Genomic DNA, 27,285 nt, shown 5'->3' on the forward strand with positions numbered 1-27,285 from the left:
TACTATTCCCTCTAGAGGTTGTCTTTCAATTAATGTAGCTGCTGCAACATTACAATGTACAGAAGTTATGTAGGCAGAGTAAGTTAAAACAAAGTGAGGGTTATAGATAGGTAATATTGTGCTTACTGTACACATGTGATTTGGATAAATTATTTCAAACAATCACATTTTTAGTACAGTGTGTCAGTGTATTGTCCCGTACATATTTCATGGATATTATCTTCCTCTATGGTATGAGGAAGGACACATTTCCTGTGTCATAACTATAAACACTGCAACAGCAGAATGCTTGTTCTTATTGTTAGTAAATGGGAAAGTTTCTGAAAAACCACATTTTTATTTTTATTATTTCTTTTTGTTGAAAAGATCCAACAGGAGTTTCTTTGCCCTATTTTTTTAATTGTAAACAGAGACTGACAATACTTTTTTGAGGCAACATTTGGATAAAAAAAAAAAAAACAGTGATACAATTCAATTTTCCGTGACATCCTGATGTATGTTCCCTTTGATATCTGCTCCTTTTGATTAAATATGTATTATTTATACCATTTGGTGATACATGTCTGTACTATAACAATGAAATGAGATGAAAAGTGATGGAGGAAAAAAATCAGCAAATAAGCCTAAAATTGGATCCCCAAACTGGGACATTCTCATAAAGCAGTGTTTATAGGAGGATTTATTGAAGTTGCTTGTTTTGAATTGAATTCATTTTTGTAATTGACTGAGGTGAAATTGAATTGCCCCTTTTCCGTGTCCTTGACACACTGTTCCTTTAAGTGACTGTCAGATAACTCCTCTTTATAATGATAAGACCCCTGACCCCAAGTAACAGAGAGAATAGGTGTGGTAGCTAAGAGAATGCAAACACAATTTGCTCGCGCCTTCCCTCGAGAATGGCGCGTTGCATTATACATTTAGGCCTGTTCCAAATTTGCAAGATTGTACAAGAAAATGAATTGCATGAATCATATATGTGATGATGTAGACACCTGGATTGGATGTTACTGAAAAGAAGAATGGATATCAGCAAAGTCACTTATTGCAGTAGCAATAGATTGTACTGCACACAATCTGTTACAGTAATAAGTAAGTCTGAAGTAGTAATCATCATCAGTACAATTTATACACACAGGCAGTGATGCGGTGCGTGCATGAAGAAACTATGGTGAGGGGCAGCCTTTCAAAGGATACCAATGCAGATCCTTATGATAACTACAAAAATAGCATTAACATTAATAATTTGGTGAGACTTGCATCACAGAGGACATTTTGGAACCCTGGTCTATTATTCCAGTGCCAACACATAGTAAAAACTGGTAAAAGACAATTTGCTGCTGAACTGAGTTGCGTAAAACAAACAAACACCTGAAGTAATTAATAGCATGAGCAAAAGGTGTTATCAATGATATGGTGGGAAGAGAGTGAGTGTTTAAAGCTGCTATTTCTAAGCGTTTGTCACCTTTTCATTGCCTCCGCACATGCAGCGCATTCTTTTTGCTAGCCAACCATTCCTAACCACAATGTGGGTTGCTACTGAGATCACACATCAAAGTAATTAGGCTGAGAATTTCATAATTGGCTCCAGAGCTGTTATTACTGTATGTGAGTGTTTCTGAGCAGCAAAATGTGAGAAAAAGAAACAAGGAAAGGAAATAAACGGTATGTTTTCAAAGCGCTAAGCTTTCAAGGCTAAGCTGCTGAGATAATGCAAGGAGAGAACATTTTCTTAATAGAGTTGGCGGAGATGGAGCAGCCACCATATGGAAAACATCTAGGGGTAAATGTCTGCATGTGCAGGAGTTTTCTTTCTTTTATATTTTGAGCAAACGTTTGCCGGTGTTGTCTACGATTGGCCTAGTTATGCTTTGTAGACTTTTTTTTTTATCCTTCTGCAGTACCCTGACCAAAATAGACTTCTGAAACACGTTCAGTCAAGACAAAAGAAAAATCCTCCACCACCAAAAGAGTTTGTGCTGCGTGTTATACAGAGCAATACTTCACTAGAACTTCAACAGAAACACCATCCACTCAGAGCTCATAATTAACAGTAAGCGCGATTCAGCTCACTCAACACAAAGTACTGTATTTGCAAGTGTTTCTGCGTAAAAAGAAATGGTCACTATGCTGAGCCCACTAAAGCTTGGACCAAGGGGCTTAAAGCGTACATTGCCCTTTCTTGTCACAAAGCAAACAACACCGAACTGAAAGCAAAATTCATTTTTTTTGTAATGGAACTACTTTGGTATAGAACTACCTTTATTTATTATACATGGGCCTGCTATGTTAAGTCTTGCATAGCCTTTCAAATGCTTTAGCTGTTCAACTGACCCCATATGATTTTGTCTGAACAACGTCGTCATGATCGAATCCATTATCAGATGTCTCCATTATCAGATGTCTCCATTAGTAAAACTGAGCCGGAGCTGGTCAATTCAAATGATGCATACCTCCACACGTACGCGTACATACTGATCATAAAGTCACTGACAACAAGCCGTCTATGGATTGAGTCACATGTTTGTCAGGGCGATGAAGATCTGTCTTTTACTCTTACAACTGGTGCTCATGTAAGAACGAGCCGCTGCCCCCTCCAGTGGGCGTCTGCTGCCCGGGAGAGGAGAAGCTCGCCAGGGGGATGACCTTGATGGGGTCCTCTTTCTTACTGCAGTGTCTATCCAGGGTGTTGTAGAACTGTGGACGGTTGATCCCTTTGTCCAGTTCAGCTTTTTTGGGCACAGACCTGCCCAGGGTATGGCGGCCATCCATGACCCCCATGCTGACCATGTTAACTTTGGCTCCCCGGGCGCAGCTCTGTTGGAAGCCAAAAGAGGGCATTGTACCGGTGATGGCGGTGGTAATAGGGGTAGAGGTGGGGCTGTTGCTGCCAGGACCCTGGAACTGGGCCAAGGCTGGGGGCATCCAGCAGCTGTCGGAGTGGCCCAGTATCAGACACTCCTGGGTACAGGTCTCAGAGGCCTCAGCCAAGGCTTTCTGTAGGTTCACCTCGATAGCTGTTGAAAAAGGGAGAGGAAGAGAGAAACAACAAAGTTAATACAACAGATCAGAACATACAGAGAGTGCAGGTGGAATGCAACACATTTTACCAGGGCGCTAATAAGCACTGCATGAACTCATGAATCATAATGTAAGTAGAAGAAAGATGTCATCTTATCAGCGGTTGACCCACAAAATGTCAGCCTTTTAAAGAAATGAAAGTCAGTGATAAATGTTTCATTTCATCTTGTAATAAGAAAAATACCAACAGATCATTTCATTTCCATTGGTATTCCCATGACTCCATCTGTTTACCTACAATATGCAAGGAATTCCCTGTAGCTTAATTAGAGGTAGAAAAAAAATGTCTTGCTGTCTGTGTCTCGTATTGGCTTTGCTGTGTTAAATATTTAATGAACACCTTAACAAAGCCTTGTTTATTTTAATCACTGTCAATGTGGAGCACCTTAAACTCCTCTGATCTTCTGGAATCCCAAATAAATCTGGTAAAATAAGAAAAAAAACCCATCACCCCAGGATCCTGTGAGCAACTTTAGCATATTCAGGTACAATTACTATATATGCTTTATAGTGGCAGCATTTAGGTTGCATGGATGGAAGGGGAGACAAATCTGAAAAGTGAATGAGGAGGGGGCTGAGCAAGGCTAAGAACTCGAACTATCTTATCTCATTATCCCGGCACTGACATCACATGTGGAATGAGTCTGGGATGAGGCCTCAGCATTGAGCCTCAGCAATAAAGCCTGTCAAGCCAGATAATTAGAATGTAAAACAGCGGGCACCAAGGCAACTAGGAGCTTGCAGTGTTATGTTTCCTAGGCCATGCAAAGGAGAGAGGGGTCCTCATTCAAACATCACATCATTCCTCTAGGCCTCAGCTTCAAGCTGTCATGTAGAAATTATTTAGTATATTTGCATAAGTAAGGATGCTATCAATAATAAAGTGTTCTTAGACCCCAGTACACAGGGACGGCTATTCCTTAACGCGCCCAACTTCTGCATGCTCCGTGTTATTCGATTCCAAAAAAAAACGGAAAAACTTCTTGCGACCTTGTTTATTGTTTTATGGCATTCTACTAAATAAAAATTAATATTCTGATGACGTTGGTGATACCATCTTGGCCTTCCAAAACTATCTAGATTTTTGTATAACGGCTCAATGCTCATTTTCCTTTTTTGTATTTCCACAAGGCCGCAGATTGAATAGCACAGCGTCAACTTTAATTATAAGAGCAGTGTCTGAAAATGAATCACCTGGTATAAATTGTGAGGATATATTTGGAGTGGCCACGTGGAGTCAAATCTGTCCTCTCCATATTGAACTGGAGCCTTGGAGCAGGAGTGTATAAATCCCCTGGGCGGTAAATGTGTCACCTTTCAGAGGGTCACTAACTTCATTAAGGAAAAAATGGATGCTGCCTTCTTATTCTCTGAGCTAGCACAATAGCGCCGAGCCAAGTCTCGGCCGTGCCCTGACTCAATCTCTCTCCCAGTGTTTTCTGCCATTGGTGATGCCTTTTCAGGGTACTGTCATTTTTTATGAGGTAATGCTATTAGCATGAACTTTTCATTCTAACAGCATGCACCCTGACACACAATTAATTGTTCCTTCAAGAAACACACTAAAGGGAATCTCCAGATTGTCCTTGCTCCACCTCAACTTTAAATGATCAATGCAGCCAAAGGTGAAGCTGTTTTTAACGTAGCGTACTTTACAAATGAAAGGGTCTGTGGCTCTGCGACTTCACACAGCTTGAACTCATGGCAGTTTTGTCTCAACAGCCTTTAGTGCCTCTGGATTCTGCATGCAAAATTTCACTTCTAGACATTCCAAAAAAGACATGGGTCTGTACTATTTTCTATTCCAGCGGGATAGTTTGGATAGGCGGTGGCGGGGTTGGGAGGGTGGGAGCGCGGTGTGAGTGATGTCGCTGACAGCTCCGGCTGCATTCGTCAGCTAGAGGTATGCCGCTGCCTGCTTGTGATGCCGCTGTCTTTTGTATTCAGGGGAAACAACTGTACCCCGCGGAGCTTTCGGGAGGAATCACACATCACTGACGCCATGGATCCCCTGATGCTGAGAACATTTTTTTATACGTTCCCTTCAAGGAAATTTGAATGGCAGACAAGTGGGGATAATGGCAAACAATTGGTTATGATAGACGGCATGGCTTGGATCAAACCTACTGTTCTCATTTGAGAAGTTTCATCTTCACTGAGAGACACTGGTGATGTGGTTGAAACAAAACTGTGATACCTGTTTAGTTACTCTACACTAGACTTGACGGAACATCTAACACAAGTTCACCTGCAATCAACCAGATTAACAGACTGCTGTTGACTCCGGGAAGGAAGTGGTATTTAAAATGTTCTGATTCAAATGCTGTGTCATAAGGTTAACTATTATCCATGGTCTTGTTGTACATTTCTAGATGCCCCACAGTGCCACCTTTCTAGGTTTTCTAGTTGATTTTATGGTCATATGCAAGGTCAATACCAGGAGTAGCCTAAAGCAATCTTGTTCTGCAACATCAACACATCCTTTGACCAGCCACAGATTGAACACCGCTGCATCCACCTTCAGCTGACCTTCCATCTGTTCAGTCAAACAATACAGCTTGTATAAACATTGTACATGTGCAAGAGGGAGGCAAGAGCATGCTGCATGGCATGCAAAACATTACCGGAAAATGTTTTTCTGCACTAAATGGAAATACATTCCACTGGACACACTCTATAATGTGAGCAGTTAAAATCTTTTAATTTAGAAATAGAAGAGGGTTGGACATAGTATTTCGAATGCCTGCAATATTTTGCAATCCAATCCAATTTAATGGCCCTCCAAAACTTTCTTATCTGGACTTTAGTTTGTGTTCTTGTAAGAAGGGGGGGGTAGAACATGAGCACAAGTATCAAATAAACCTCTTTCAATCTAATGTAGTCCAGTGCACTACCACAGACATGAGCCTACTAAAAGCTGAATAAAAGCCCTTCTGAGCCAGTCTTAAAAAGAATATGCCTCAAAAAATGTACATATATTGTATAGGCTTGTAATATAGTGTACATATGTTCAACTATTGTATCCAGCCTCTGTATAATCACATTTTGTAATAATCCAACCAGCTGGCGTTCAGGTGATTCATCAATAATAATGTCCCTGTAAGTGCAGCTCTGATAGTGAACTGTCCCAGAAAACAAATTCATGTTCTAATTTAAAACAATTAACTGCTCTGCATGGCACATCAGCGTCTCCACTACAATCTTCTATAACAGTGGTTAATATAGGTTTAATCTGGTAATATTTGCTGTTTGCATGGCCGTTCCTGTTTTGGATATTAGTACAGGTTGTACTGCTGAAATAATAAGTAGTCATTTAAATTTGTAGGCGCATGCTGCTGCATGTTATTGAGGTTACTGTAAACAGTCGGTAATATAAAGATAAGCGGTTGCATTTTGGCATTCAGGTTATGTAATTATTTGTTTAGCCATGATAAACAGTGCAAGGCTCAAACCCATGAGGTTGTTCAAATGCTACCTTACCAACCAGATTTCTGGAATGTGGGCATTTTGGTATGCATTATATTTTACCTTTTTATTATACTGGTATGCTTTAAATCTCTCTCATTTCTTTCTCTAATGGCCATGAAATCCACGAATGCAAACACAAGGTCTGACAGGCAGACACACACGCACACATCTAGGATGCATATTAGCCGGCTTTCCAGTATAATAGCATGAGATATTTAACATGACAGTTGATGATATTTACTGACAGAGCTAGTTACATCTTGATGAGCTTCACATTAAGACCTGCACACATATAATGGTTCAACGTATTATTTCAGCATGCACAAACTCATTATTGCTAATTAAAAGGATAATTGCATGCATCTAGGACATTAAATTCCTCAAACAGCCATCAGGAAGGTGGACTATGCCTCAGACTCATTTTATGGTTTTAATTGGTGCAGTCTTTTCATTCTTTTAGCCTGAAACTTATATTCATCAAACTCACTCATATTGTCAAATGAAAGCTTTATCTATGTTAGCCTGTATAGTGCCATATTTAAATTAGGTTGATTTGTTTTATGTGTAACGTGTTTGCTACATATTCCAGAATGTTACTATGCTAAGAAAATAAACCTTTCACCACCAAAAGCATTCTCACCTACAGCTCTGCCCCTCTCAGTGTCAATTCAGAAAAGGTTTAATGGTGCCAGAAAATAAAATAAAAAAAGCAAAGAGGCTTATATTCAGCTGTATTAGATATTTTAATACGAACAACATGTCTTTCATCAAGAGTAAAAGCACCATCCTAGAACACTACAAGTGCTGCAGCTCATCACGAGTGCAAAAATATTATCATTATCATATTATGTGTTCTTGTATGATAGGGGATGAGATGAGACCAAGCGAGAGGGAGGAAAAGAGAGAGAGGTTACATGAGCATGTGCCTCGTGTCTGGAGGGAGACCAAAGGCAGAAACACAAGAATGTAGAAGACTCCTTCAAACAAATAGAATCACAGTCTAAAAGACTGGGTTTGTAATTTACCAGGACGTTATCACTTCAGTCGGCCTTATACCCTTTCCAAACGTCCAATCTTGATAAGCAAATGGATGGTCATTAATAATAATAGCACTATTAAAACCTTTTGGTGTTGCAAGGAAAAGAGAGATGCCATTACTTTCATCACAGCTCTGGCAATTATCATTTGAAGGAGAGACTAATGTCTCACAGAATCACAAATACAAGACTGCCAAGTTAAATTCAAGATTCAAGTCTGCTTATACATCACTATGAAGTATGACACAAGAAAATGCAGGCTCGTTGACAAGGTACGTGACTTCTCTGGAAAAAAGCCTGTCTCTATGACAATGAAACTGAAAACGAACTTTCCTCTGCATGTCAGACTCAAATGGTATTTGGTGTTCTTTACTTTTATCAGGAGGAGGTACAGTATAATCCTCGCAAAGGCAATAAGAGTTGTCATTGTCACTGCTGACAAGGGCATGAAGGAGGAAGTAAATATTCCATTTTAGCAATAAAACTTGGCATGATCTTTGGAAGGCAGATATCAACTGTGCCGCAGAGGTCAGTGGTGCCATGTAGGAGGTTGACATGTATTAAGATCTATAAGGAGACGTGCTGGGGTAGACAGCTACTGTCGAATTTTATTAACAATATTTCATTGTAGTGTAATGTGGAATGAAACAATAGAAATATTGCTATACAGCCTGTCTGAATCTAATTGCTATTCTAATCAGCTCTCACATGCTCAAAGAATGATAATGAGGTACCAATGATAATGCTACCAATAATAGTGCAGTGGATTTTTCCACTGAAACATACATTTTAGATCAATTCTGTGCCACAGCCAAACAAAGTGAGCTATAAGAGATTCTTCTTTTTTTTTTTTACGTTTTAAGACAAATAGTGCCAGATGCAATAAATGGCCTGTTTTAAAGGTGACAATGTGAGGCAGATAAGAGAGGAGCGAGGTTGTCCATATATACTCGAGACTAATTAGTTTTGATGCATTTACTGAGCCACCGCTGAACATGGCGAGTCTCTGAGCCACATACGTATTTATCAGCACTTGTGGGACCTATACAGTTCCTCGCCTGTAATCCATCTAGCCTTGTCTTCTCTCGACCCCTTTTGCTTTCCTAGTGTTTGACCCATTGTAACTGAAAGTAATTGCAGGCAGAAAACAACATCTAATGATTACTTTATCTGGGAGTCTGAGAGAGAGTGAAAAGTCACAGACAGGTACTTTCAACAAAAGGAGGAGGCCTTTTTGTTCCCGACACACAATTTCAGACAACAAAGAATATTATTGACTTGGCTGAGATTAGAACACCAAAACAAATAACAAAGCACAGAGAGAGGACAAAGTGCACAAAGAGAGAAAGGATCCCTTGAACAACCCGGTGCCAAGCACTTGCTTCTTTCTTTTTGTTACCATTGATTAAAAGTATGTTGTAGGTTGAAGCACCCATTTCTCCACTGAGAATATACAACAGCAACACAATGTACAGACTTAATTTATTGTTAATTCCTTTGTCATAAAGTCACCTTTGTTGTCAGAGCAGAGAGAGAACCACACCTCACATTTTCATATTGCCTCAGCATAAAATGTTTACAAAAAATAAGCAAGGCCGCATCAACAACAGCAATTGTGTGATTTCCATCAACAGAGAAGCACAGTTGGGAAGGTTGAACACAGCAACAGCTTTTCTTCTTGACACTTGACTTTCTGTGTGTGACATTGGTTGATTACATCTCCTTCATTATGTGTGGACTACTATTGGGCCTCCCCACCCGAGGAAGAGATGCCGGTGTCAACATCAACACAATCAGGCCTGGCCAAATACCCAGCGTGGGCCAGATAGATGAGAGGTGCAAACACCATAACAATCTGCAATCAGCACTCATCACCACAATGGCACAGAGAGGAGGAGGCACAGAGTTTCTATGGGGGGTAGAAACACAAGACATGCTCATGTAGATAAAAACACACGCACACAAACCAGTGCTCTTTAAAAACAAAAAAAAATCATACAAGAGCAGCCATTCATTCATTTTTTTTTGTGAGTCTGCACTTGTGCAAACGCTGAACGATGCTGTAGATTTGCTGTAGGTGTGCTAGCCCTGACAAGGGAGCAATACATAAATGCATATTTATAAGATAAAAAATGTGAATCCACCTTAACATTCATTGCACATGGATGAATGTCTGAACATTTCCATATTGTGTTGATAATGTGAGGTCTGGGAAATGAAAATAAAGAGCGTGGAATGAAAGGGAAGTCAAATTTTTGAAGGGGGATGAAAAAAGAAAATAGGCTGATTAAGTGGGACCTGAAAAAAACTGTTTGATATTTGCAAGAAGATTGGATTGTTCCAGCAGAAATACTATCTAATCAATCATGATTTTTTTAGATGACTTTGATCTAAAAATGAAAATGTCACTTTACACTCTTAGCTTTCCTATTAACATCAAATTAAAAGCTGATTTGAAGGATAAGCAGGTCCTCAAAGAAGAAGAAAAACCTGTTGCGTAGGAGCCGCTTAAAACCAATGGATTTTTTTCAGATAAAAAGCTATAAGAATGAGGCCTTTGCTTCGCATGATGGAGGAGAGACTAGAGAGACAAACTGTACAGCAACCGCTGTGCAACATCCTGTGTCATGTAACAAGCAAATTCATCACACTGACCCATTGCCCCCAATTATTATGGAAAACAAGAATGAATCAAATTAACATTGAAGAAGCTCTCGGATCTGGCAGCCTGTCCGTGTAGCCGATAGATTCAGCAGGAGGAGAAGAGAGGGTAATAAACAAGGTGCCACTGCATATGCTATATATCTTGCAGTCATTGATGATTAGCTCTGTTTTCCCTTAACCATACATTACTGTTATTGCCTCCATGGCCAGGCAGATAGGAAGCGGATACAAAGGCATCGGGAAGCCCATCTTTCAACAGATAACTGGCAGGCCGAAAACCACTCAGCACCAGCGGCGGCAAGATTTCAGTGCATGAGTGATCTGGGCATGGTGGAAATTGTAATCTCTTATGTGACGGAGCTCAGAAGAGGACCTGCAGTATAGTTTTTTGTTGTGATTTGCTAGGGTGTTTGTTTTTTGTACAGTGAAGTGAAATCTTTCAATGTTGTCACAAAAAAAGGACTCACTCCTCAGATGTCAACAGCTCAAATTCCACAGTCTCGTCTTATCAGGCAATCCCCAAAAACGTGTAATCTATATGAGGTGTCACTGTCAGAAGCAGACACTCATGCTGTCCCCTTTTTTGCTTACTTTTCTTCCTTTATACTTTATAATATTATGAGGACAGCTTAGGCATGAATGTGGACTGTATAGGTCTGTGTATATTAGTCACAGTCATTAGTGCTGAGCAAACTTATATTTGCAATATCAGTGTGTGGTGTTGCATGGTAAAGGTTTTAACATGAGGGGCAGACTCTTTACAGATCCCCCTGTGCATGTACACTTTAAAGGTTTTCCTTTTTCCGGAGCGCCATAGACCCTCCTCCGGGGACAACTATTAATTTTTCACTGAAACCTCCCCTGAATAATGAATTCTGTCCTATTTATACGCTGTGATAAGTCCACTGAATGTCTAAAAAGGGGTTATCATGAAAAGGGTAAGGCTTTCAGAGAGAGACCTCTTCCTGCTTAACATGTTTAATTCATCCGCATCCCCATGTTCTTGAAAGCAGGAGAAAAGTCATATAATGTATCACTGGCAAACATGAAAGCGGACCCAAGCGGCACATTCAATAAATCAAAGCTTTACTTTTAGTGTTTTGATGTTGACTGTCACAATCCTCCACCCAAACACCAGCTGTTGAAAGTTCAGATATATGCCTTTCACTCCTCCAGGCCCTGCTGACGGATATGCTCTCACTAAAATCACAGTGGTACTCAGTGGCTTGTGTTAATGTTTCTGTCACTACACACTTCATTTGAGGTGTGTTGAGTGCAGGGATTGTCAGCTAACGTTCCCAGCAGCCAGAGCGACAGATACAGATGGAAACAGGGCGAGAGTTTGTAAAATGGCTGGGTTGCTAAAACACAAGAAAAAAGGTGGTAAGTTTAACCCACTTTAACACAATAAAACAGGAACATGTTTTAAAACTGGGAGGAAAAAAAACCTCAAATTGATTTACATGTTTGATACTTAAAATAGGCTCAACTGTTGCTGTAGTGACTTTAATTTACTCCAGCATAGGAAAAGGCTAATTTGGCTCTTGTTTGTATTGGCACTCTAAGTGAAGCCACCCATTCATTACAGTTAAACTCTCAGACCAAATAACCATAAGGCTGGCTCATCATAAAATTGTAACCCTTACATAAACACAATTAATTGACACTACAGCCGGTAATATCTCATAGTTCTATTGTCACAAATTAACTGCACATAATAAATATGTGTCGTGATCTTATTCAATAGCTGAAGCATTTTTAAATCATGCAAGAACAAATGCAATTATAAGTGAATATTATTAGCATTTAGTTTGTATTCAGTTTGAATCTACTTATATACTGAGAAACTGCAAACATGGATATTGGATAACTGATTATATTAAAGAATTTCACATACCAAGTTCTTAATCACAGGGAATTCAAACCCTTTTGCTTCAAAAACCTCTTTTAGTGTCTTCAGCATTGCTTTCATTGCTTGGGTGGCAAGTCTAAGATAAGATAAGATAAGATAATCCTTTATTAGTCCCGCAGCGGGGAAATTTGCAGGCTTACAGCAGCATAGAGTTAAAGTGCACACAAGAGACATAGTAAAGAAAGACAAGATAAAAATAAAAAAATGAAAAATAAAAAATAAAATAAAAAAACAAGTATTATAAATAAGCAATAAAAACAGTAGAAAAACACAATAACTGAAATATAATATTTACAGACAGAAAAAAACTATTTTAACTATTATTAACAGCTCCACTTTGGTTTCTAAACAGAAAAAAACAAGAAAATATATATATAGTAAAATAAAAGAGCAAAAGCAGAAAGTAGGTTCGCTGATTGTGGTCTGTCTGTGATGATGACGAGAATGCTCCAATGGTTACAACAGTCCACAGAGGAGGAGATGGTGAAAAGAGCCACTCAACAAAGTTTGCTCTAGAGACTGCCACAAACCCATTGACCTCAATGTTTTTTATGCTGTTTAGCCTAGAGTGCTAACTATCAGATATTAACACACCGAGCCTTTGATTCTGCTTGCCTGTCAGGCCCTGAGGTCACTTGTATATAGTGTTTGTCCCTGGGTGCCATCCTCTTTATGTCACTTCTTTCATCCACCTCTAACACGGCAAACTCCCACAAAGAGGCCAGAGTAAGTCACATTTCTCCTACCTGGCATCTAGAATCGACTCTAATGTTGACAAAGTCTTAGCAGAGCCTGGGGAAGGTGTGGAGAGACAGGAAGTTTGTAAAAAAGGGGGGGAAAAAGCCCCTGAATGACACTAACATGTCCGGGTGTTTGTAGAATTGTGGGAGAAATTTGCCTGAGCCTCCTGGTTTATTACCGCCACTACCAATCTTACGATGACATCACTATAGCCAATTTCATCCCGCAGTTTATATCAAGCTGCTTGGTTTGTGTGTGCATGTGAGCGAGTGCGTGCGATGAGAAACAGGCTCGCCCTCTATGTAACTCAGTGTGTGAAGGCACCAATACCCATCTCTATGATAATTTTCTATTCACTATGAGCAAAGACAGCAACACTGATACAATTCATTTCCCCTTTATTAACTGGTGTGGAAATATTGGACCCGGCAGAAGTGACTTCTGAAGTCCATCGGCGTGGCAGAGTTTGTTTTATGGGTGGGAGGAGAAAGCTACTAGTACGGGGTGGATGATTCTTGGAGCCATGCATCCATAACAATGTATTTGCCGAGACAAGAGGCTGAAAGTTTAGTGACCATTGCAGAACACCCCGGGTCAAAGCAGTTCCAATGATACACTTGCCTTTCGTAAAAAAAAATAGAAATGACTATTCACCCCTCTAAACTTCTGGCAAAGTTTCAGTAGTCATATGTCCCATATATCTTGTTGGCATTACTTGTTTGAGTTTCATGTGTGACATGCAGAGTCAAGTCCAGTCAATCACAGTGACATTCAAATCACTAGAAGTGATGACTTGCCACCAGTCTGCCATTTTATCTAGGGCCCGTGTCCTCTTTATTTTTCGTCATCCCAGACTCTTCCCTTCGCCACTCTGATAATGCTAATTATGTCAAACTATCGGGTAGACAGTTTCAATTTCAATTAAATCTTGTCTTCTCCGCTGACCTTGGGTTTGGAATAGGGCTGCTCTCTCAGCCCCGAACAGTTTCATTGGCAGTTACGGGTGCCATTTAAGAAGAAATTTAAACTCAATTTTAGCCTGAGTTCAGTGAATACACGCTGAGTTCACCCTTGTCAAGACAGAAGTGTGCTCAGTATATGTATTCCAGTAACACACTTAATGTGATAATTAAAAGGGGCCCAATTAAAGCTTCAAGGCATAACTGGCTACTCTGAAACATCCTCGGGTGGCTGTGAAGGACAGATTTACAACCATATGCGGCTAATCTAGCTGTCTAGGATGGGTTATGAATCTTAATACACTGATGTTACAATGACGTATCGGGTGGCTGTAGTGTACAAACACTATCTTTTGCTCACAGTATCAACAAGCTGTTAAATGTAGCCGTAAAATCACTGTATGGGCAGCAAATGTGTGCACTTCATGATAATGGATCAAAATGATAATAAGTTCTGCACAGTGGCATAATGGCAAATGGAATAGCAGAGCCTGCTGCAAAAACAGAGGGCACCATGTATGTAAGAAAAACAATTACGAGATATTGACAGCTAGTGCAATCAAAGGCTCCCCTGCCAGACTCAATGAGGTGCCAATCAACTGAGTGTCTCTGCCTCACATTGCCGCTGCTGCCTTTCATTTCAGAGTCAGAGGAGATTCTGCCGTGGTGAATCATCAGTCAATACCTCAGAGCTGATGGTTAATGCTGATTGATGACATTCACCACCCCCCCACCCCATCCATCTGCAATGAGCAGTGAGGGTGGGGAAATCAAGAGGAAACAAGCAAGCTAGGTCTACATTTTCAAATTATTATCATTGTCATTATAAGCGGTTGTTGTAAAGGAGTTGTAGTAGTGGTAGTAGTTGTGGTAGTAGTCTAGAAGTCAAAGTCTTGTTTTGATAAGCATTGTTCCAAACTAGCTTAAAAGCCTCCGTCACCATGTTTTGATGGCTTTATTGTTTCTCTTTGCAAGAAACGTGTTTTCTAAAGGTCTTCCGTGATTGATCCAAGCTATAATTAAAATTATTATTAAAATAAATGATAAAGCACCAGATAGTTCACTCTTCGCTGAAATCATGTGAGAATTAGGATGTCATTCAAAGCATGGCATTAGCCGACACAATGTGCAGGCATCGAAGAACAATTTAGAACACGCATGTAATTATTGTGATTCTATCAAATGTGACATTTCTATCACCACGATGCTCTGCCTTGCTCTTCCTTCCCCTCACCTGTGGCGGCTCGCTCATGAACTGAATAATAGGGCAAGATCACTCCAGATCACGACAGCAAGAAAGATAATTTCCGTGGAAATATCGTAATGGGAATTTATGTGAAACACAGCGATGGTGAGCTGTAATAGGCACTTTCTAACCCAGAAATGTCAAGCAGGAGTAGGAACAGTGCAACAAAACATAGGTATGATATTGAAGTGTCACCTCTAAAGAAAATGAAAATACTTTCTCTTCCTCCTTCTGTCTTTGTCTCCTCTGTCTCTGTCGGTCTCTATCTCTTGTTATCCTCTCTCGTACACACTCACTTCTAGCTGGTTATTTCTCGAAATTTCATTCTCTTCTCGAGGGAACAACTTCAGGTATTCTGCTTTGTTATTAAAGCACTTCCTTTGCATATTGTCAATACAAAAAGAAAAAAAGGCAGACTTTACGTCGGACATCATCCTGGTTTCCTGTATTCGGCAGGGTTCATAGCATTTCCTTCATTATCCCTCTTCCACTCCACACCCACACATCCGCTCTGTTTATTTACAGTGGCTCTCAGGGATTCAACATATTGAAGTCAGACTTAAGGAAGGCTGGATGTTAACCATCCATCTCTTTGACAAGCAAAATAAACTAATTTTCGAATTTGCAAGCATGTGACCCGGCAGTCATTTCCATTCATAATTCATTAGGGAAATATAATTAAACATCATACCTCACCTTAAGACAACTTTGAGATGTTGAAAGAAACTGTATGAGCGACCTTTAAACAAACTACCTGCCCTGCCAAAACAATTTCAACAATGTATTCAGTGCTTAGAGACTGCGAGGAATTCATCTGGCTCCCATCCCCTTTATTTCAAATGTTCTTTGATTCGCATAGGTCTTCCAAGAGCAAGGTGGGACAATTACCATTTTAAGTGGTTAACATGCCGAAACTGGTATTTTCTTCCATTTCCATTTAAAAAAATTCTCGTTTTCAATATTAAACATGTTGAGGACACTTCTCCGGGTTTGCCAGGCTACATTGTACATCTAAGTCACAAGTAAACTGACTGAAATCTCCCGAAACCAAGTTGCAAGAGGGGAATGATCATTAAGAAACTGCTTCCTGAGACCCTTTCCAGTCAAAAACAATTATAAAGATATAAAATGCTATAAGGAATAAATCACAATGATATTCCATATATACGACACTTAACTCCCTGTCTATTCCTCGTTCAGTCAACACTTCACAGAGCACACAACAAAGAATTGTAAACTCTACTGGCAGAAGAAGAAAGGGTATTCAGTTTCCAACCTGTAAACTGTAAACTGAAAATAACTGTGGAGTGGATAATTCTGTCAGGGAGAGACATGCATTTTCCCTTTCCTTGTGTCAACACAACTTCTTTTGAGGTGTGCAGCTATGTCTGTATGGACCTGATAAGTCTCTTATTCTTAGCAAAGAGTAATTTGCAAAATGCAGACGGCTGTACACAGACTCTCCACATTGTTAATTAAATCATCCTGCCTTTGATGTTTCCTCAGGTTTTAATGGGAAAATAACAGTATTAAATAGGATGCTGTCTTCCCTCCTTGTGAAAAGAATGATCCATGGATGGTGCATCAATGATTGAAGCTGAAATACTGTAAATAAATGAAATTAACCGTAGTTAAACTGCATGACTTCCTACTGAAAGCAAAGTATTGTTTATATTTAAAGCTGTCAATGCACTGGCATGTGAAAGCAGGCATATATTATTCACAGTTATTTGCACCCAATACCTGTTGCCAAATGAACATAGACCATATGGTCAGGAAACAACCAAAGGGTGTGTCTGATACAAATTAAATGTTTTCTCTCCTTGTCACCTTAAAAGCTAAACTAATAGAATGGGACATTTTTGACAGTCTTTGTATGGTTTCCCCAACAATGGTTTTAGTTTTCAGTCCCCCCAGACATTAATATGTATTCGTCCATGGAAAGTTGGACCTATCCGGTAAAGCTAATTCAGAAAGAAATATGAAAAAATACACCTGTCACCCTTTTATCCCCTCTTGCAACCTACCTTTTAATTTGATCAATAAAGAAGAGTTTTTCTCCATAATGAAATTCACACTCAATTACACGTCCGTCAATGGCCACCGTTAAAAGGTCAGGCAATAAAAGGAGATTTTGTTGCCTAATTCTTTGCTCTGCTCGGCATGGGGCTGCTAAACAACAGTCTTGCTGAAAAGTATGACACCAACCATTTTTGTTTTGTCAATACCTTCCTGGACCACAGATATATTGAGAGTATTACATGGTAACCTTTGCACTAATCAATCCAACATGTTGTGTCTAAAGAGTGAAGGAAAATCAAGTAGGGTCAAGCTGATAACATAACACAGCCCCTAAAGTGTTAATGGCAGCCTGATTATCTGAATAGTTAGTGTTTTGTACTGCAACCTCTAATTACTTCCAAAGCTAGTCTTTGAAAAAGCAATTATGGACTGGGTTAAACTCTACATCATCAGTTTTAATGTTTCAATTCTTTTATAATTAATTTGTTCTAATTTGCAAATATCATCAATAGATGGTAGGTGAAAAAAATATGTTATTTATTTAACAATGGGCCTCAATCTCAACATTCCATTCAAAATCAAATATGTATTATAAATGAACTCTGTCGTGATTAAATCTGCTTAACCCACAACACATTCTCACCTGTAATCATCTCTGCAAATACAGTCAATTGCTTAGAAGGTCAAGCCTAAACAAGATAAATTACCTATGTGTAGTACATAGCATAGTACCTCTGCCATAAAAATTAGAAAATTAGTAATAGGCACATTATTGTCAAGTGAGCTCATAAGGAAGGAACCAAACTGCTCAATTATTTGCTTTTATCCACCAGTAGAGGGCATATAGACTCTCTAAGTGTCTCTCTTCAATGTCTTGCATGAAAAGTTACCTAAGACCTCACTAATGCCGCAGCTAAACCCCTTGATGTGCCATTTGGTCTGAGGTTCCTCTGCAAGGCTCTCTGTTGCAGTGTGTCACCAGCAATACATCCATCAACATATATATATATATATATATATATATATATATATATATATATATATATATATATATATATATATATATATATATATATATATATATATATATATATACATATATATATATGTAGCATTGCACAAGGGAGAGCAGACATTAACCCCACCATCAAGAAATGTGCAATGGCTTTCTATGGGCTCGATCATTTTTTTCTCATGGAACAGTCAAGTGCCCACAAAAGCAAAAAAAAAAAAACAGGTCCTATATTGTGTGATCTTGTATACAGTATGTATACACAGTATATACATTTAATTAACCTACATTAATGTATGTCATAAGATTTGTAGGTGAGGTCAGATTTTTTAAAGATGTGTGAGATTTCACAGGTGTGAGGCGACCGCTTAAATGATGGTTCCTGCTTCTGTCTAGCCACAGATGTCCAGAAACAACTTGACAGTGTGGCCCCACAGACAGGCCTAAGATTAATAATTTGTGACAGCTTCAACGAGCCAGGATATGAACAGTCATCCTGCAGCCATTACATAAGTAGAAACAGCTGTTGTTTCAGCAGAGGCTTTGATTTCTTACTATAACAGTCCTCATAGAAGTGTGGCAGGAGAGGGGACCTCCCGTCACATACAAATAGGCTCAACAATATTGTGGTGCAGCAGGTTTTGTAGTGAGCGAGCAAGTGGCTGCAACACTGGTTGCAATTTCAGTGGAGCTGGATAAAGTGACTCTCTAATGTCCAGTTTTCGTTGTAGCCTTAAAATATTGAGACATCAATGAAAACAGCTAACTGTCTATGTAGTTTATATTGATGGCTTCAGAGGCTGCTGCCAACGCCTGTTGTGTAATTATAATGTATTATGTTTGGCGGTAATTCTGCAGCACAGACTATGTAGTGATTACCACAGGCATGAATGGAGCTAGATTAAACCCAGTTGGAGAATATAGTGAAGGGACTGCAATTAGATACAACATTATTCCTTTTTCTATTTGATTGAGAACATTGCCTTGTTCTGCCACAATAGGATTTAAATTTTGAAAATCTGGTGAATGTACAGAACATGACGAACCACTTTGTTTAATATGAACAAAAGACGGGCTTTGCATGTGTTTTCTGACAATTGCCTTTGCTTCTTTTCTTTTCTAGATCACCCCAAAGAGCCATTCAGAGGGGCTTTGAATGGAGGTCCTGGAAACAGCAAAGAGATTGCTTTTGTATTGAAGGTACAATTGCAGTTTGATTATTTTTGAATGGCCATATTATGTAGTTTGTTACATCATCATCACTCTTTTATTTTGAGCTCAAAATAACTTGCGACAGCTTCAGAAAAAAATCACTATTCCTTATTTTTTTAATTTAACAAATATTTAATTTAGCACCAATTAACTGATGGCTGGAGATTTCTGCACACTTTTTAATGTTATTTTGGTACATTATGAGGTACTGCACGACCAAAATACATATTTCCCAGGAGAGCTACATAACACATACTGAAAACAATTAATAATTCTTCCCCATTCACCTTTTGTACAATTCTTCAACAGGCTTGCAAGATGTCAGTGTCTTGGTTTGCATGTCTGCATGCACTGTCCTTGCTTAGGATTCAGCAGATGGAACCATGGGATGGAGGTTATCAGCCATCCCATTCCCCTCTGGACTGTAATTCGTTGTCGACAATGTGCTATGGACCCTAAAGGCCTGCCATCTGTTTATTTTCGCTCCTTCCAAAGGTGAGAAATTTCAAATCAGCACCTGGTTGATTTTTTTAGTCACGTGTGCCACCAAGTCACTAGTATGTACATATTGTGTGAAAATAGTAAATACCTAAAATAAAATTAGCTGTGTAATTAGCATAATTACTAAATAGTATATAGTACATTGTGAATGGGTTATCTTAATGATAACCGCTTTAATGTTTCCAACAAATACGTCTACTTCAGTTATTATGAAAATTCACAACATGCAAAGAAAGGAAACGAGTATGGAAAAGGTTGTTACGTTTAGAGAAACTATTCTGAGCTAAAAAAAAAGTGTACCCTGTGGTCACACTTTTAGTCATTCATCCTAATACCAGTCTAATAGTCTAAACTATGATTGATGGTGTGGTACAAAATGAGTATGATAGAAATCAGGCAAGTGGCCATACAAAACTTCCTCACTCATTCTCTGCTCATTCATGATGTGTCCAGTCATTCATGTCTTGCTCTTCCTCTGTGGTCACAGACTTCCTCCCAGAGAGAAAGTAATTTTCTGGCTCTGAACGGATGTCTTGTTGCTTATGGATCAACACTGTGTTCAGAGATTGCGTTTTGACAAGCAAGCCACCCTTAATCCTTGGTCACATCCAGTTGCCAAGTCAATGTGACTAAATTTCCTCTCTGTGTACATTTGTGTAAGCACATTTTTGGTGTGAGCAGTGGGGTTTACACACAATACAGCAATCTGGTCTGTCTGTTCAATGCTGGATGTTGTACATACAGTACATTATGTTGACTCGTTAAAAAAGTTTTAATGCTTCATAGTGCAGTCAATTTAGTGAGGATTTTTAAGACTAACTGGTTGGGAACAGAATGCGAAAACACATTTAAGAACACTTTTAAAATATGTGCATATTACAGCTGTTTATTCAGCTGGTGGACTAAATGACCACATAAAAACAGAACGAGCATTACTGGATTACTACCAGTATATTTCAGCAAACTCATTGGAAATTTAAATAATTTAGAATTTCCTTGAATTAAGCAATAAGCACCTTAGTAGCATATGTCCCCTCGCATCTTTTGGGTTATCTTTTGCAGCTGATTCAAGCTGCCAATTCTAAATTCTGCTCTTTAAGCATATAATTTACTTGGATGTGCTGATCACGATACAACACATTTATCGCAAAGTCGAGGCATTTCCCAGTGCTGCACAATATGTTGTTTTTTGCTGAATTAAGCAGATGTGTAGAATGTGTACAAAACACAGGGGTGACTTAACAGATACACTGTCCCATGTGTGTCTTTATACTTAGATATTGATCTCTTATCCCAAGCTTCTTGCTAACCCTCAATACATCACCAAATTGATCTGGTGACGAAGATTTAAGCCTGAGCTCAGAGACACAAATCTCGTTCCATGGTCAGGTAGTGGGAGGCAAAGGTCATGGGTCACCTGTCCCCTCACACCTGCCCTTGATGTATCCCAAGCCCAACTCCCAGAGGACCGAGGAGATCCCTATTCTGCTGATGAGTTAAACCTGCTTGAGCCACAGAAATCCCCAGGATTTCTATTGGCCTTGTCTGCTTCTTTGTAGGACAGCAATCGCACTACTTAGCTGCATCAATCAATATCCATGCAACATGGACACAGCATGTATCGGCTGATTTAGCCAATGCATTATGTCCAAAGTTTGCCGAGCGAGCCAAAGTTCATCCCACAAAAACTCTAGGCAATTCATCATGAGATGGATTATTGCAAGAAACTTTGACTATGCCTAGGCACATGGATTCCTCAGGAGGCATAATCTCATTACACTAAATCACTCATTCCCTTGATGCATAGATAGGAGAAGTGGTAAACTGTGTTGCCATACAGTAAGAATCAGAGTTGCTAAGTATAGTGCATGCAGCGCATAGAAGCTGTGGACAGAAGGTGTCCTCTGGGCGCTCAGAGAAATACGTATTAAATGGAGCGGCAAACTTTCTCTTTTTTGAAATGGGGCATTATGTATGCATGTGGGGATGTTTGTTAAAAACCCTTGTCTGCTGTCAGGCTTCACCTCCTTTCCCCTAAGCTTGGAAAAAGAAACGTAAGCTGTTTACAAATACAGTATGACAGGTTGGATACTGCTAACTTAAGTTTTCATGTCAAAACCTGTCAGTGACATTTAACAAGAAGAGAAAGCATGTCAGATCTAAAATGCTTCCAGTAAAAAAAAGAACAAACAACTGACATGTGGGTGAAAATAACACTTAACAGGTGATGCAGTAAATCACATTTGTTCTTATAAAAAAGTTGAAAACAATACACATGTTGATATGTTGTGTTTATACTTATGTGGTACTGTAATCTTAAAATGACTCAGTTGAAAAGCAAATCACTTAATTATTTATTTTTATTTTTTTGTGTGTGGGCCGATTGAGTAACATCTTACTATACGTGTCATACTGTAATTCTTTTTGTTTATGTTTCTTGTCCACCTATAGCAGAATGTATACAGGAAAAATATTGAGTTTGGTAAGAAAAGGCTTTGGGCTGTTTTGAGTTCAACTGGGAATAGATTTTTTTCAAGGGCAGTGTGCAATCATGCTGTTATTCCCTATGATTGCCAGACCACTGGCAAAATGCACACACGCACACACACAAACAAACCACACACGTGTACATGGCGAAGCTGTGTGAAAATGTGACTTCACAACATCAACAACATATTCAAAGGGAAGATCAGAGTGAGGAGACATCAGACAGCCCAGTCCAGGTGATATTACCATTTCTGTGCATCAGGGCTGCCCTTTACTATGGCCCAGCAGTCTGCCCCTTAAACTATGGTTTAACCATGTGTGTTGTCAAGGCAACATGATGAAAATATACAGATAGAAATGAAGGCTTTTACAGTTATAAGAACTTCTCAAAATAATACTTAGCAAAACAGGTCACATTAAAAGCAAACTGAAGAAAGGGGACAGGAAAAAGAATTGAGTATGCAGTTTCAAAATAAGATAGAATGTTCAGCCTCAATTGGGTCTGATTTATTATTTTTTGGGGGGAAAAGACTCAAACTATCTGAAAAAAAGAGATCAAGGGTGTCCCATTCTCAAAACAAAGCATTATTCATTATTTACTGTGTATGAGGATGTTGAGTGTTTATATGAGCGTAACACAGCTATGTTAATACTAAAGATTTTTGCACTAAAATGTCAACAATCATTTACTGGAAACATGACTCACGGCAGTCCATTTTTCATTTGTATTATCTTATGAACAGACTACATGCATATTGCTCAGTTGTTTTCGGCAGATTAATTCCTTTTATTAAGTTCCCATAATTCTGATTTTTAATTTTCCCAACTTTGTGATTTGTGTGTCTATATATTTTGCCTGCCTGCAGTGCTTTGGGGTTTAAGTAATGAAAGGGAAACAATTTCAAAGAGATTAACTCTTCAGCTGCAGATAATAATGAAACAATGCATCATTTTCTCTTCCTGTTGCAGCGACTGTATTAGAAATCAGTGAAAGAATACGTTGTGTAATTTGATTATATTTTCTCTCTCTGTCTCCCTTTGTTTATTTTTTTTTCCGGCTTTTATTCGAAGGAGTATTTCAGGGCAAGGAGAGCATAATGGCTACCAGCCAATGAACTAAACAGTGGTTTTAGGAAACTATAATTGAGCCTAAGATCATAGGCTACTGCTCTTCCATCCCTGCGAGCAGCAGTGAAAAGTCAGGGAACAAGTCAGGTCAGAACAGGAACTCAACTGCTGGGAGATATATTTGTTTTCCACTATAACTTATGGTAGCAGCCAAGTTAGTTATTCAGGCAACTCAGCGAGCAACTTATCAGGGCAAAGTACATTAGAAAATATAAACAATGTGAAGCCTTGACTGTGGGTGGAGAATGGCTTCGAGCTTGTTAAAAGGGCCTGGTCAAGTTATGTCGGATTTTAACAGCCATTCTTACAGATTGACTTCTCCAGCACTCCTTTCGCTGGTAGAGGGCATGCAGAAGGCAGGAAAAGAGCAGCGCTAAGGTATGCTAAAGTCATCCATGATGGAATCTGTCAACTCTGCAAATGGCTCCCTTTTGCCCTCCTGCCTTGTGCATTTTATCAGCTGGAGGAGTCGATGACAGAAAGTCTATTGAACTCTGACTGTCTCTCCATACAAATGATTTCTTTCCATTGAGCAACGTTTGTGTTAGGACAGAGTTTGATTATCATTCAAATTTGGGCCCGGCTTGACAGTAAGAGGAAAAACTAAGGAGGTGGTACTTGTCAAAAGTGCTCAGCCCCCTTGTTTGCAGGGAGCATCCCTATTTGCCTCACATCAGCTCTACTCTTTCACCTTCCCTTGAGTAATCATAATTATATTGGGAAACTCTATTTTGTTGCAAGGCTGCTGATAACCCTTGAGAATGAAAAATACAATTAAATAATTTGCTTCTGCCGACACATCTTCAAGCACAGCAGGATTTTGGGGCAAAAAACCACGGGTGGGCTTTCGTGGCATTATGAATGCTATTGGATCAGTTTTTGACTGACAGATAACTACCTCAGAGGCCCAATGAAGTTTTCCCCAGATGGATATGCTTAACGCTAGTTAACAGACCTGTTTATTGTTATCTTTAAAACACATTATCTCCTGGCTGTAAACGGGAAAGATTGACAAAGTGACTTGATTATCAATATAGTTTGGTTTTGGTCGATCAATAACTAAGCTTTGCATATGTTTTTAAATATGTATGATATATTAATCATTCATTTCGGTCTCTTAAAAGCTTCTCTGTTTTTCTTCCAAGATTTACCCTGAAGATGCTCTGATAAAGTATTGCAAATTACTTATGCTGTTGACAACAAGGAAAATCCTCAAAAGGTAGTAGCCTAAGGATTTCTTTCTTTTCCTCCTGAAAGTCTACCCCTTTGTTGCTGTGGTGGAAAATAGAGTGTTGGATTTGGGCATGCTGAGTGCTAGACTGTGTCCTTACATTTTGTTTCCCTCCACTAGTCCAATTTCATATTGATGAGCTCTGCAGCAATTCAAATTGCATGTCTTCTTTAAACATTTAACTAGCAAAGAGAGCAATCACAGTCTTTGCTCAAATCCTGCCTCTGTTGAAAAATGCAAATGCTATTGCTGTGAAAGGGAAATCTGAGAGAGGTACCTGCAGAAGGTCAGATTTTGCAGCTAATAAGAACTGGCTTTGTCTTACAGTTATGACATGGGCACAGTGGGTTGAAAATGCAGACACTCCTCATGATGGATCCTTTGTAGTTCCTCTATCACCAAGGATCAATAGTAATACTGAATTGTAATTTCAACATCTGTTTCAATATGAAATTCCAACTTGCTCCCCAGGATTTGCTGTGCTGCATATGTATTTCTCACTGGATGTCAACTGCATGAAAACAATATAGTTGGATGAATCTCTGGTATTTGCTGTGAGGTCCATGGAGAGGCCGCTGACACACGTTTCCAAAAAAAGAGGTCTCAGTTCTAGGTCTTTTTTTCCAAACTGAAGTTTATATGAATTATTTAATAAAATGAAAACATACTTTTTTGCATCAGCACTGGGAATCATTTTTCTATGTTATTCCTTCATCAATAAAAACAGATCAGCTTCTAAATGCATTATTCTGATGACAGCTTTTGCTCAGTCAGTGCTCAGTCAAAAATGATAGATTTGACAGAGTAAAGCTCACAATGCCTTTGGAACTTGCTTAGAAGAAGGTGGGCAGTATATTTTGCAAATCATATGAAAGAAAGTAAATTGGTAAAATAACTAAATTGGTATGGTGTATTTTATATAATGCTCATTCTGGATCTTTCCGAGGAAGCTGCTTAAAAATGATAATCCAGTAGAGGAAGGGAGAATCCCTATAGACCTGCCTCAAGCTCGCTTTCAACCCTATTAAGAAATATTATGCAGCCTTCCAACGAAACCTCAACTCAAGCCTTATACTCTCCCGCCTGCAAGCCTTCCCCTGGACTCATCCTTTCTGGCAGAACAAGTATCACATTGAAAATCTCAGAGCACCCGTCAAATAACAAATTAGTAATAAATGATTATCTTTGACAGATGTCCATGCAGAAAGTACATTATTAAACATTACAATTAAGCATTGTGTTCTATTTTCAATTTGATGTAATTTATTATTTTTAACATAACTAATACTGAATTCTAAGCAAAATAAAGGCTATAATAAACCCAAAAAACACAATGGCCCCCAATCCCCTGTTAGTAACACATACTTGATTTGACCATTAGCTCAACCAGTGGTAATGTACCTCTTTCAGTGAATTTTTACAATACTTTTCAAGATCAACAAAATGCCTAAAAGTTGTTCAGGTCCAGGATGTTCCTCCAACAAGGTGAAAAATACAGATCTTAGCTTTCTCACATAACCAAACCAACTCCCAAAAGTGCTGCATAGAAGAGTGCTCTGCCTGGCTTCCAGCTATATACGTGAGGCTGCCTCAGGCAAATTGTGGGACTCTTCATTACATGAAGCAAAAGCATTTCTGCTCAGAATTCATTGTGGGTTTCACTTTTGGGCCTTTTTCGTGTTTAAAAAGCATGCAGCTCTTTCCTATTAGTAAGCTTGATTTAGATGTTACACTTCTTCTGTTTTAAACAAGGGTGATAAAAGCACATTTGCTAAGTAAGCTTTCCTCTGTTTGCATATAACTTAGGGTAATGAACCTAGTGTTAAGTTTCTACTATAATGTTGTAAAATAAAAGCTGATTTTAGCACTGAACTGTAGCTGAAGGCTGTCTCTACTGCTGAGGCCTAACACTTTAAACATTTTTCAACAGATTCAATCAGGTATGAACAGATGTTAAGATATAACATCTGTGCCCATCAGGGGGCCTAGTTTACCTAGCATGCATCTTACAGGGTTAAGGCAGACAGAGTTCAAACCTTGAGTATATAAGCTTCTCTCCAAACTTGAAACTTACTTTGTAAAATTCCAACATTTGAACGAATGCATTACGATTGGAATGTATTTGATTTGTTTTAAATTGCACTCAATGGGCGTGGACAGCAAGAGCCCTCCAAACAGTGAGTGATGCTAAGGCGCAGTCCAGCTACATATGGTCAGTGATATTTTATGGAATTACTGGATTCATGCGGGCCTTTGCTTTGGTTTTAACTCAGTGCTTTGTCAATATCCATCACGGCTGGAAATCGTATAGTACATGCAGTGTTCAACGACTCCTTTAAGACTGTCTCTCTTGTGGCATATATGTCAATTTGTCCGGTGATTTCTTTGTTGGCTAACTGAGTTGGTATCACCTAACTCATTCAGGTAGACAGTGTGTGTACTTGTTTGTGTGTGTGTGAGTCAGAGAGAGAGAGAGAGAGGATGAGCAAGAGAGAGACAGACTATGCAATGCAATCATATTTGGCCTGCATCCACTCACACTGTAATGGGAAAAGCAGCGTGCAGTCATAACTCTCATGAGAAAACA

At 39.1% G+C, this 27,285-nt stretch overlaps 1 protein-coding gene across 2 annotated transcripts in view; it reads right to left on the bottom strand.

Annotated features, from left to right (window-relative positions):
- Positions 1 to 2,553: 2,553 nt before the first annotated feature.
- The window catches only part of pcdh11 (protocadherin 11), a 115,591-nt gene continuing 90,859 nt past the window's right edge, over positions 2,554 to 27,285 (bottom strand). For both annotated transcript variants that reach the window (XM_054597802.1, XM_054597803.1), the window contains exon 6: positions 2,554 to 3,014. In XM_054597802.1, coding sequence (XP_054453777.1) covers positions 2,554 to 3,014 — 461 coding nt within the window. The remainder of the gene's footprint in view (positions 3,015 to 27,285) is intronic.

This window comes from Anoplopoma fimbria, chromosome 4 (assembly GCF_027596085.1).
Source record: "Anoplopoma fimbria isolate UVic2021 breed Golden Eagle Sablefish chromosome 4, Afim_UVic_2022, whole genome shotgun sequence".
Lineage (NCBI taxonomy): Eukaryota > Metazoa > Chordata > Actinopteri > Perciformes > Anoplopomatidae > Anoplopoma > Anoplopoma fimbria.